The following is an 11,074-nucleotide window of genomic DNA, read 5'->3' on the forward strand; positions in this document are numbered from 1 at the left end:
CTGTCCTGCTGGACGTGTCTCAGATCTCGACCGCTGCCGGACCTTCCGCTGGAGTCCTGGCCCCGAGGTGATTTCCCTGCCCTGCCCCGTATGGAAGGCCGCCAGCGCATTGCTCCGTCTGTTTATTCCCCGGATGGGCCGGCAGCGGGGACCACTGCGAGTGGGGACAGTGTGGCCGCTGGTTAACTCGGCCTGGGCCACAGGCCTCTTCGCCGTGTCCTAGCGTGTGGGGACTCCATGGGGCAGAGCATGTTGGTGTCAAGATCAGGGAACGTGGGGTGACTATGGAATAAATCTCTGGATACATCTTTGCTGGGCAAAGGCTCTGAGGTCCCGAAAGGCAGCGCCAATCAGAGCAGCAGCCCCAGGAGGGACAGCCTGGCCACACCATGACCGTGTGTTGACATCTTTGCCCAATTTATTCTGATCGATGGGGTGAGGTGGGGATCTGGCACAGGGGCCCGCTTGTGGTGACCCGCTGCTCCCCTCCCTGGAAAGCCCCACTTTATCATCACGTGCCCTCCGCGCACTCCGGGTCTCCTCTGGGACTTTCTACACCTCATAGAACCTGTGTTCCCTGACATTCTTTAGAATTTTCCTGCTATTACTGTATGATTTGCTTCCATCTGAACTTTAAATTTTTTTTTTTTTTTTGGCTGCGTTGGGTCTGTTGCTGCACACGGGCTTTCTCTAGTTGTGGCGAGCAGGGGCTACTCTTCGTTGCGGCGTGCAGGCTTCTCATTGCGGTGGCTTCTCTTGTTGCGAAGCACGGGCTCTAGGCACGCGGGCTTCAGTAGTTGTGGCATGCGGGCTCTAGAGTGCAGGCTCAGTAGTTGTGGTGCACGCGCTTTGTTGCTCCGCGGCATGTGGGATCTTCCTGGACCAGGGCTCGAACCCATGTCCCCTACATTGGCAGGCAGATTCTCAACCACTGTGCCACCAGGGAAGCCCCCCTTCTGAACTTTAGAATTGACTTCTTAAAAATTCTCTTTGGGGGATTATGTTAAACTTCGAGACTGTTTTGTGCAGAGGTCTGGCCATCTCCTTCCCCCAGAGCAGAGGAGTGGCGGCCGCAGCTGTGGGCGGTGGGACCTACGCCTCGCTTGGGGCCAGGGGGCCAGGGGGCCAGGGGGGTCCCACAGGGCAGCACATGAACAGCCATTTCTGGCCTAGCAGTGCGGGCCAGTGTGAATCCACTTCTGAGTTTCAGTTTCGGGAGGGTTAAGAGTGGTTCATATGGACTTCCCTGGTGGCGCAGTGGTTAAGAATCCGCCTGCCAATGCAGGGGACACGGGTTCGAGCCCTGGTCCGGGAAGATCCCACATGCCGTGGAGCAACTAAGCCCGTGAGCCACAATTACTGAGCCTGAGCTCTGGATCCTGCAAGCCACAACTACTGAGCCTGCGTGCTGCAACTACTGAAGCCCGCGCGCCTAGAGCCTGTGCTTCGCAACAAGAGAAGCCACCACAATGAGAGGCCCATGCACCATGGCGAAGAGTAGCCCCACTCGTCACAACTAGAGAAAGCCCTCGCGCAGCAACGAAGACCCAACACAGTCAAAAATAAAATAAATAAATTACTTAATTAAATAAAATGAAAAGAGATAATTCTATTAAAAAAAAAAAAGAGTGGTTCATATAATGCCTGGGTCTGGTCCCCCTGCTGTCCTAGTGTCACCCCCACCCCCAATGGAGCTGCCATGCTTTGCCCTTTCCTTCCAGGCTTCTTCTTCCTCGTGTTTCCCCCTGGTTAGAATTCCTCTTCCTCTATTTGCCTGTAACACTCTTATGTACCCCGTAAAGCCCTATGTAGAAGCCCCAGTCCAATCAGGAAGCTCATCCCTGGGTCCACTCCAGGTGCCAAGCTCTTTGAGTGCAGGTATGTCATCTGGTCCCCTCACACCTGTGACTTGCCCCCTCCTGCACTGAGAGGCCATGGCCTGTGTGGCACGACCCCCCTCGTCCCCTCCAGCCCCTGCCATGCCCTCCATCCCCCGCCACCCCCCACCAGAGGCCTTCCTGGTACCAGCTGCCCCTCCACGTTGCTGGAGCGCAAGGGACAGCCTGCCCTGCTGGGCACAGGCTGCATGGAGATTCAGGTCCCAGAGTTAGGTTCCAGGAGGACTCTGCTCTTGTCCTTCTTTTCCTTCTCTTTCTTCAGACTGGGTAAGTCTGAAGCTCACCCTCTGACCTCAGATCAGCCTGAGGAGAGGCCCAGGGACTTGGCTCTGACTCATAAGCAGGAAGCAGGTGGATGAGGAAGGTGTTGGAAAGGCTGTGAAAGGAAAGGCTGTGAAACTTGGGACCGACCTGCGAAAGGCAGTTGTGAAATCTTCCCAGGTGTCTGGGAACAGGTGATAGGCACCCGCCCACCTGGTGACGGGTGCCTGGGCTGGGCGGCTCCTCCCAGGGTCACTCCCCTCAGGAGCTCAGAAGCCAAGGTTCACGCGGTTATTGGCAAAGTCAAGGCGAGCACACGCAGGTCTGCATAGGCACCTCCCGTCTGCAGGAGGTCAGGATGCTGAGCCATCCGCGTCGCCCGGTTGGTGGGATGGTCGGGCCGTGCGCCAGGCGTGATGGGGGCCAGAAGCTCAGAAGAGGCTGCAGCCCCTAGGCTGTCTCAGGCGGAGGGACAGGCCCTGTCTCCCCGGCTTGCTCCCTTCTGCAGGAGGGAAAGGAGCGGTGAGACGTGACGGGGGAGGTGCTGTCCCGGCCAAGTGAGGGGTCCCGGTGGCCCTCTACCCAGCAACCACCCGGCGTCCCGCTCGCTGGAAAATCGGGGCCAAGACACCTCGATGCAAACGGGGGCCGCAGCCACTGAGGAGACCCCAAAGACGGTGGCTTTGCCAACACTCCACTGAGGCCGTGCTAGGGCGGGGCAGTGCCGTGCGGTGGCTCTGTGTCCAGGGCCGCCTGTCGTGAATTCCGTATGCAGACATCTGGAACGTGTCTGCAGCCTGAACATCTGTGCTAAGCAGGCCTGACTTGCGGGTTGTTCTTGCTGCTGGCTGGGACACCGGGGTCCTGGGCCGCGAGCCAGGCCACGTGCGAGAAGGCCACTTGTATTTCCTTCAGAGATGTGTCTGCCTCCAGGGCAAGCCCAGCTAAGCCCAGGCTGCAGCCCACCGTTCCCGTAGAGCTACACAAATATAGCTGAGGCTGACACCCATCACCTTCTCCCTTCCCCCCCGCCCCACCCCCAACCACCACAGAGGCTGTAAACACTAAATAATGCTTTCCCAGCGCCCCCTTGCAGTTGGGGGTGACCATGTGACCGAATTTTGGCCAAGAAGATGGAAGTGGAGGTTTGCTAGAGGCTTCTAAAAGGCCTTTGGTTCCTTATCATGGCTAGTCCTGTCCCTTCTTGCTGATCCAAATGTTGATGTGATGGCTGGAGCTTGGCAGCCATCTTGTGACTATGAGGCCACATGTGTGGAGAGAGAGATGTCAATATCCTCAGCGTGGTGGGGCTGAGTCTGCCAGAACCAGCAGCTTCCCTCCCAAACTTCTAGATTGGTGAGGAAAGTCCACCGTTGTTTTCTGATTCTTGCGGCCGAGGCTCCAACTGACATGGGTTTTTATGCTGATGTGCAAATGTGTGTCCTGGCCCCAGCAACTCCTTGAGCTCCAGACTCCCTTTCTAGTCACTGCCTGGCATCTGCACTGGGTGTCTCAGTACATTTCACACTCAACAGATTTGCTCCCCCCACATCAAAACCTGTCCCGCCCCATGGTTTCCTCTCCCCCTGCATCCCACACCAGCTCAAACCAGGAGGTCCGCGGTGGGGGGAGGGGACGTGTGCTTGGTTTCACTCACTTACTCAGCAAATACGAGCTGCCCTTCCAGGAACTGAGGAGCTTACACGCTACTGGGCAGCACAGACCACAAACAGACAGACGCATATGCAACCCCCTCAGGTGGCAGTGAGGCTGAAGGGAGAGACAACGAGGGGTGGGGTGAGCAGTGCTGCAGGGAGGTTGGGGAGACCCCCCGCCCCGAGCCCGAGCCTGAGCCCAGAGGAGCTGGGGGTGGGTTGTGCAGTAACTGGGAAGAGTGTCCCCTGCTGAAGCCTCGTGAGTACAGAGGCCCTGGGGCTGGATTTTTGAGGAGCAGGAGGAGGGCAGTGACTGCAGAGTGGGGGGGGAGGGGCAGGGGGCCTGGGGAGCTGCTGGGAAGACATGCATTTTCCTGGAGGGTTTTAGCAGAAGAGCCTTTTCAATTAAGGGGTTTAATCAAGGGTTTGAGCACCTTGGGCTTTTTAATAAAAGGGTCCTTTGGGCTGCTGAGGGAGAGTGGACCGTGGGGGGCAGGGACGCAGGTGGGAGTAACCAGGCCCCCAGGGTCTGGGAGTGGCGTGGGTCGAGACAGAAGATGGGGGGCCATGTGGCCAGAGAAGGTGGAAGGAGCCGCTGTCCCCTGTGGGTGGGCTGGGTTTGGAGGGCAGGGCAGGAGCAGTGGTGTGGACCTTGGCGGCTGCGATGCCTTTGGACAGCCCAGTGGAGATTTGGGGCAAGCCAAGGCTGGGGATGTAAATTTGGGGTGGCCTGCAGGTGGCTGACACAGCCGAGACTGGCTGGGGCTTCCTCTCCCTTTCTCAGTCCGAAGTGGCCCTTGGGGTGGTGAGGGCCAGGGAGGCCCCTCATGGCTGACCCACTGCAGCTTCTTTGTCCACGGGATGGCAGGACATAGGAGGCGGTCACTGCCCAGCTCCGAGGGGCGCCCCTTGTCCCAGCTCTGTCTCTTCCCTGACATGGTCACAGCATTTCCCTTGGGTGTTCTGGCCCAGGGACCACGGCCTGCACCCCACATGCTGAGCTCCTGGCACCCAGGCAGGTTCCCCAAGGCTCCCCTCTGGTGGGCCCCTCCCTCCCTTGATGTGCCACAGTCTCTCAGGGGGCCCTGCTTAGGGTTGGGGGTCCCTGGACCTGCTTTCACCTCTGCCCACCAGATCACCCTTCTCTGCCCCCCACCCCAGGGAGTGGGTTCCCCTCTTGGCTTCTTCTGGCTTCTGAGCAGTGGATGGTGTGGTAGGGGGACCCGGTGGGGGTAGAGTCTGATGATTCATGCCCATCCCGGGTTTCACCCCCTCGCCCCAGGGCCCCTATGGGCCAGCGCACAGTAGCAGGTGTTGGATACAAGCTGTTACATGGACAATGGGGAGGTGGACGGGGTAGGAATGGGGGTGGGCAGGGCTGGCTCCTCCCGGGCCCCTGACTTGGGGGCTGAAGGGCTTCCCCCTGCCCACAGGTGCTTCTGGGCCATCCTCCTCCTGGCCCTGATGGTGTTCCTGCTGGCTGGCTTCCTCCACGTGGACGTCGGGCTGCTCGTGCCGTGAGTCCAGAGTTAGGTAGCCTGAGGTCTGGGCGCTGCCCCCTCCCAGAGCAGTAGCGGGACCCCAGCCTGCCCACCTCTGGGAGGCACCCAGCACTGGCCGTGATGGTGGTGGGCCACGCCTCCCTCAGGGCCTCAGTCTCTCCTCTGTAATGGAGGAGTGGGCCCTTCCTTATGGTCACCCTGTCTCCCGGGGGCCTCCCAGTGTCTCCCATGGGCAGTAAGCTGCCCAGGCCTCCGGGTAGGGCTACGGGAGGGTTGACTCTGGGCCCGGGCTGGGGGTGTCTTGGGCAGAGGGTGACGGCGAGGCAGGGCTGGGGAGGTCAGGACCGCTGTTCCCCTGCTTGCTGGTGGTATGACCTCTGTGAAGCCCAGGGTCCACACCGATGGCCACCCAGGCCCAGTGCTTTAGCCTGGCTGCTGGAAGGGCCCTCCAGCCCCAGGCCAGCCCCCACCCCTCTGGTTGATGTCCACAGGAGAGGGGGGAGTGTCAAAGCCCCCGGGTATCTTTGCCTACCCCTCAACTGTCCCCGGGGCTGGCACAACCCTCTGCATCCTGTCCCCCACCCTCCTGGGTCATCCTTACCGGCCCTGTTTTGGGGCCCTGCATTGGGGCAGGGAGGGCACCTGTTGCTCCAGGCTGGCTTCCACAGCTGGGTGGGTGCCACTGTGGGATCACGGGAGTGGGCACCGGCGTCCACTCCCGCCCTGCAGTGAGGTCAGCTGGCCTCGGCATGAAGGGTCAGCCAAGAAACGCCAGCCACGGGGCCTGGGTGGCAGGGCCAGAGCCATGCCGGTGGCCTCGGAGCGAGACAGGAGGTTGGGGGGGCGGGGAGCCAGGGCCTGGGAGCCCAGCCCGCAGTGTGCGGGGCCAGATGGTGCGGCCACTCACGAAGCAACGGTGTCTGTGCCGGTGGTCGTGCAGGGCTGCAGGGCTGGGGTCTCCAGGGTAAGGGGAGCTCAGTGATGGGGCTGGGTTGGGGTGTCGCCAGTTCAAGGAGTGTGGGTTGTGGGAGCACGGTGACGGGAGAAGGTCTGAGGGCCTCCAGCTTCCGGGGTTGCTGGGTTGGGGTCTCCGGGTGGGGAAGCGCGGGGGCTCCCTGGCCGATGGCGGCTGTGCTCTCCCCCCAGCCCCCTCGGGGGCCAGGATGAGGGGACCCCCGTGACCAACGTCATGTTCCTCAAGACGCACAAGACGGCCAGCAGCACCGTGCTCAACACCCTCTTCCGCTTCGCCGAGACGCACAACCTGGCGGTGGCGCTGCTGGCCGGCGGCCGCTTCTACCTGGGCCACTCCTGGCTCTTCCTGGCGCGCTACGTGGAGGGAGTTGAGCAGGCAGCCCCGAGCGGCGCTTCAACATCATGTGCGACCACCTGAGGCTCAACCGGCGGGAGATGCGGCGGCGGGCGGGGCGGGGCCCCCGGGGGCGGGACTCCCGGGGGGCGGGGCTCGGTTCCAGGCCCGCGCAGCTCCCTGGCTTTGCGGTGTGACCAGCCGGGACCGGAGAGGCTGACGCCGTGGGGGTGTGCGCGTCAGGGACCAGGCCGGAACCTTGCATGGGGGCTGGTGAGGCCCCCCGCAGCCCCCTCCCCGGCTGCCAGTCGCCTGCGGCGGGCACCCCAGGGTCTGCCGCCCTCTCCCTCTTCCTCTCCCGCCTCCTCCTGGTTCCCAAACCCGCCAGCTCTTCCCACCCCAGGCCCTTTGCACGAGCTGTCCCCTTTGGTGGGGAGGCTCTTCACAGCTCCTTCTCTGGGTCATTCGGGTCTCAGCTTAGAGGTCACCTCCTCCCGGGGTCTTCTCTGACCTCCTTCTGAAAGGCTTAGCGGGGGTGAGGGGGAAGGGTGGGGGTGAGGGGCCTGGCCCGGTTTTAGGTGTTTTAGGGTCACTCCGGGTGCTGGTGGAGAGTCGCGGCCAGGGGAGCCAGGAGGCCTGGACTGGATGCAGGGAGGCCGGGTCGGGGAGGCGATGGGGCGGAGCGCAGGGGGCAGGTTCAGGTGTGCTGCGGGGTGGGGAGCGGGGGAGGCGACACCACCTGCCTCTGGGGGGGGGCCGCTGCGAAGGAGTCCGGAGCGTCACCAGCCCTTCCTGTTCTGTCACCAAACAGGTGCAGAAAGTCATGCCCAGCGACACCTACTTTTCCATCCTCAGAAACCCCGTCTTCCAACTGGAGTCCTCCTTCATCTACTACAAGGGCTACGTCCCCGCCTTCAGGGGCGTCGCCAGCCTGGAAGACTTCCTGGCGTCGTCGCGGACCTACTACAGCCCGAGCCTGGGCTTGCGCCGCGCCTACGCCCGGAACAGCCTGTGGTTCGACATTGGCTTCGACCACGACGTGCCGCCCGAGGAGGGCTACGTGCGCGCGCGCCTGGCCGACGTGGAGCCGCGCTTCCGGCTGGGGCTCATCGCGGAGCACTTCGACGAGTCCACGGTGCTGCCGAGGCGCCTGCTGCGCTGGCGGCTGGACGACGTGGTCGCCTGCAGGCTCAATTTGCGCAGCTCGCGCAGCGTCGCCAGCCTGACGACCGCGGGCCAGGAGCGCGCTAAGCGCTGGCGCGTCCTGGACTGGCGCCTCTAACAGCACTTGGACCGCACCTTCTGGGCCCGGCTGCGCGCAGAGCTGGGCCCGCGGCGGCTGCGCTCCGAGGAGCGGCGGCGGGAGCGGCTGCGCGGGCTGGCGTCCCTGTGCTTGCAGGATGGCGCGCCCGAGGGCAAGGCGCAGGTCACCGACCGCCGGCGGCGCGCCTACCAATCCGGCAGGGCCGACATCCTGGGCTACAACCTCAGGCCGGGCCTGGACAACCAAACGCTGCACATGTGTCAGAGGATGGCCATGCCCGAGCTCCAGTACGTGGCCCGCCTGTACACCCTGCAGTTCCCTGACAAGCCCCCCAAGAACGTCCATGTCCTGGAGGCCTGGAGGGATGGCGCCGGGGACTCTGTCTAGCCTCTCTCCTGTCATCCCTGGGAGGCCCTGGGCACCGCCTCAGGCTCGGGGGGTGTCCTGGGGCATCGGGGGGACCCAGGCCCTGCCAGACCACCAGTCCTCAGGGTGAAGACGCCTGTGAAGAGACCACCCTTGATCCACCCTCTTGGAGGCGACCTCTTTGGTGAGGATCCCAAATGTAGGACACTGGGCACACCTGGACCGATGACGTGAGCCTATCCATCAAATAGAAAAGCCTTACCAGGTAGGAAAGTGAGGGATATTTAATTACGCGTCAGCACACTGTCCATCAGGAGAACAGGAGTCCAGGGAATCTGGAGGGCTTGGGTCCCTGAGGAGCTCAGAGGCGCTTCCCTCAGTTTGCCGGCCATGGGGACACGGCTCTGGTCACTGAGACACTGGTTCAACACCCACAGGCAGTGCTTTGAAGATGGGCCTGGGGAGCTGGGTCTGGAAGGGTCTGGAATGCCCAGCTTCCCATCTTTGGCTGTAGGAGGCTTATTTCCAACCGAAGAACGGTTTTTGATTGAGAAATGTTAGAAATGCTTATGAGACAAATGGTTTAGCCCAAACACAGGTCAATGCTGCAGCTCTGTGTTGGGATAGCCCCCCTCCATGAATGTCCAGCGAGGGAGAAAACCTGCTGGAGAGCTTGGATGGGCCAGTGCACCCTTGGTTGCTGTGGAGACCACGCAGGATGCAATCCCAGAGGAGGGCGCTTCCAGGCACCCCTGTTTGTGGCGGTGGGGAGACAGTGAGGATGCCCTGCCTGGCAGAACGTGATCCCTGGCTGCTTGGGGGTCCAGTGGTTAGAGTGGGGTGCACACACCCAGCACCATGGGCCCTATGCCCTGAGAAAAGTGGGGCGCCTGGAGCACCCAAGCGACAAGGCCACTGTCTCACACTCAGCTGAGAGGCTTAGCCTGGCCTGTCCACCTGGTGCCGGGGTCCCCTTCCTTCCACGTGGGGCCCTCAGCCCTGAAGACCCTGGCAGCTGCTCAGGTGCTCCTGCGTCCGGCCATGTCCACACTTTTCAGGGGAATCAGCACTTCTAAGAAAAGGGGGCTCCCACCCCCAGAGCAGGCAGCAGCTCCCTTAGGCATAATTTAATGGAGGGACTTCTTTTTTTATAAATTTATTTATTTTATTTTTATTTTATTTTTGGCTGTGTTGGGTCTTTGTTGCTGCCCGTGGGCTTTCTCTGGTTGCAGCAAGCGGGGGCTACTCTTCATTGCGGTGCGCAGGCTTCTCATTGCGGTGGTTTCTCTTGTTGCGGAGCACGGGCTGTAGGCACGCAGGCTTCAGTAGTTGCGGCACAGGAGCTCTAGAGTGCAGGCTCAGTAGTTGTGGTGCACGGGCTTAGCTGCTCCGTGGCATGTGGGCATGTGGGATCTTCCCGGACCAGGGCTCGGACCCGTGTCCCCTGCATTGGCAGGTGGATTCTTAACCACTGCACCACGGAAGCCCCTAATGGAGGGACTTTAAGAAGAATGAATTTTCAGTAAGATTAGAGGACATATTGCAGCATACTTGAGAATAAAAGAGAATATTTGGAAACAGAAAAAATGACGTCTGTAAAAACGGAATAGAGACCGTGAAGGATAGATGGACACTGCAGAGAGCCAGGGTCAGCCAGGAGATCCTCCAGAGGCGCCTCCATCCTCCACCCAGAGGAAAATGCAAAGAAGGAAATTCCAAGGGAGAGTGGAGACGGGGAATCAGATCCAGGATGGGCCAACCTGATAGGAGTCTGGGAAGGAGAGTAAGGGCCATAGGTGAGAACCTATAGCCAAGCAAAGAATGGAAAAAATGACCCCGATTTAAAGAAAGACTCAAAGCAAATCACTGCCCTGAGCATCAGGCAGCTCTGCGAACCCCCAAAGAAAACCAGACGCCGCACTCAGCCGACGTGGGCAAGCGAGTGAGCCCAGGATAAGTAGAAAGCACTGCTGCTGCTTAATACGGAGAGCGGACTGTCGCAGGGGAGGGGGTGTCAGGCCAGCAGCGCTGGGACCGCGGACGTGGGCCCGTGCTCAGTGGCACAGTAGCCAAGAACACGAAGTTACCATAGAAACTCAACGGGGGTTACTCTTGCCTTTGAGGTTGGCAGGAATGTAAACTGGCACTGTTTTTTTGGAGGGAAAATTGCAGGTATTTATCACAACGTAAAGCGTATATGGTTTGTAACAGAGAACTTCAGAAACAATCTGTCTGGGTGTCCATCCAAAACAAACTCAGTTGTTTAAAACGCTAAGTCCTACACAACCAATAAAGCTGGGAGCGCAGAGTCTGTGAATCTCCTCTCCGGAGGGGCATCTCCAGGCCTTGTGATGCTGGGTCAGGGTTGGTGAGCAGGGCTGCGGGTGACTGGGGTGGGGTGTGCTTGTCCCAGCCAGTGGTGCCCATGGGAGTGGGGGAAGCCGGGGAGACAGACCGTCTGATTTTTCAAGAGAAGCTGGAAATACAGGTTTTTATGTGAAATCTCTAGATTTAAAAAAGCTGGCATCTAACTAAAACATGAAAACCCCGGAGAGAGGGAACAAGGCGTGTGTGTGCGGGCCGCCTCCTTCTGTGGCCCCCGGGCACCCTGGTTAGACAGCCCTGCTCTGGCTGGGGGGCTTCGAACAGGTGATGCGGGGACTTGGAGGCCCCATTTCTCCGGGGCCTGGGTGCTCAGCGGGCAGCCTGTGAGACGGCACCTGGCTTGGACTTGGGGGACAGGAGAGGAAGGTAGACCCTGCCTTCTGGTTTGGATGGGGCTCTAGAGGCGGGAGGCTGTGTGAACTGTTCATTCACAC

The 11,074-nt window shown here is 60.7% G+C and overlaps 1 protein-coding gene across 1 annotated transcript; it reads left to right on the forward strand.

The window, feature by feature from the left end:
• Positions 1-4,256: 4,256 nt before the first annotated feature.
• GAL3ST2 (galactose-3-O-sulfotransferase 2) lies at positions 4,257-10,899 on the forward strand. Its single transcript, XM_082464788.1, is given in 5 exon segments — positions 4,257-5,331; positions 6,463-6,665; positions 6,668-6,726; positions 7,437-7,904; positions 7,908-10,899. Coding segments are annotated over 5 exon segments (1,284 nt in total). The 5' UTR covers positions 4,257-5,146; the 3' UTR covers positions 8,277-10,899.
• The last annotated feature ends 175 nt before the right edge of the window (positions 10,900-11,074 follow it).

Source organism: Balaenoptera physalus (genome assembly GCF_965194825.1).
Source record: "Balaenoptera physalus genome assembly, chromosome: 6".
In the NCBI taxonomy this organism is placed as follows: Eukaryota; Metazoa; Chordata; class Mammalia; order Artiodactyla; family Balaenopteridae; genus Balaenoptera; species Balaenoptera physalus.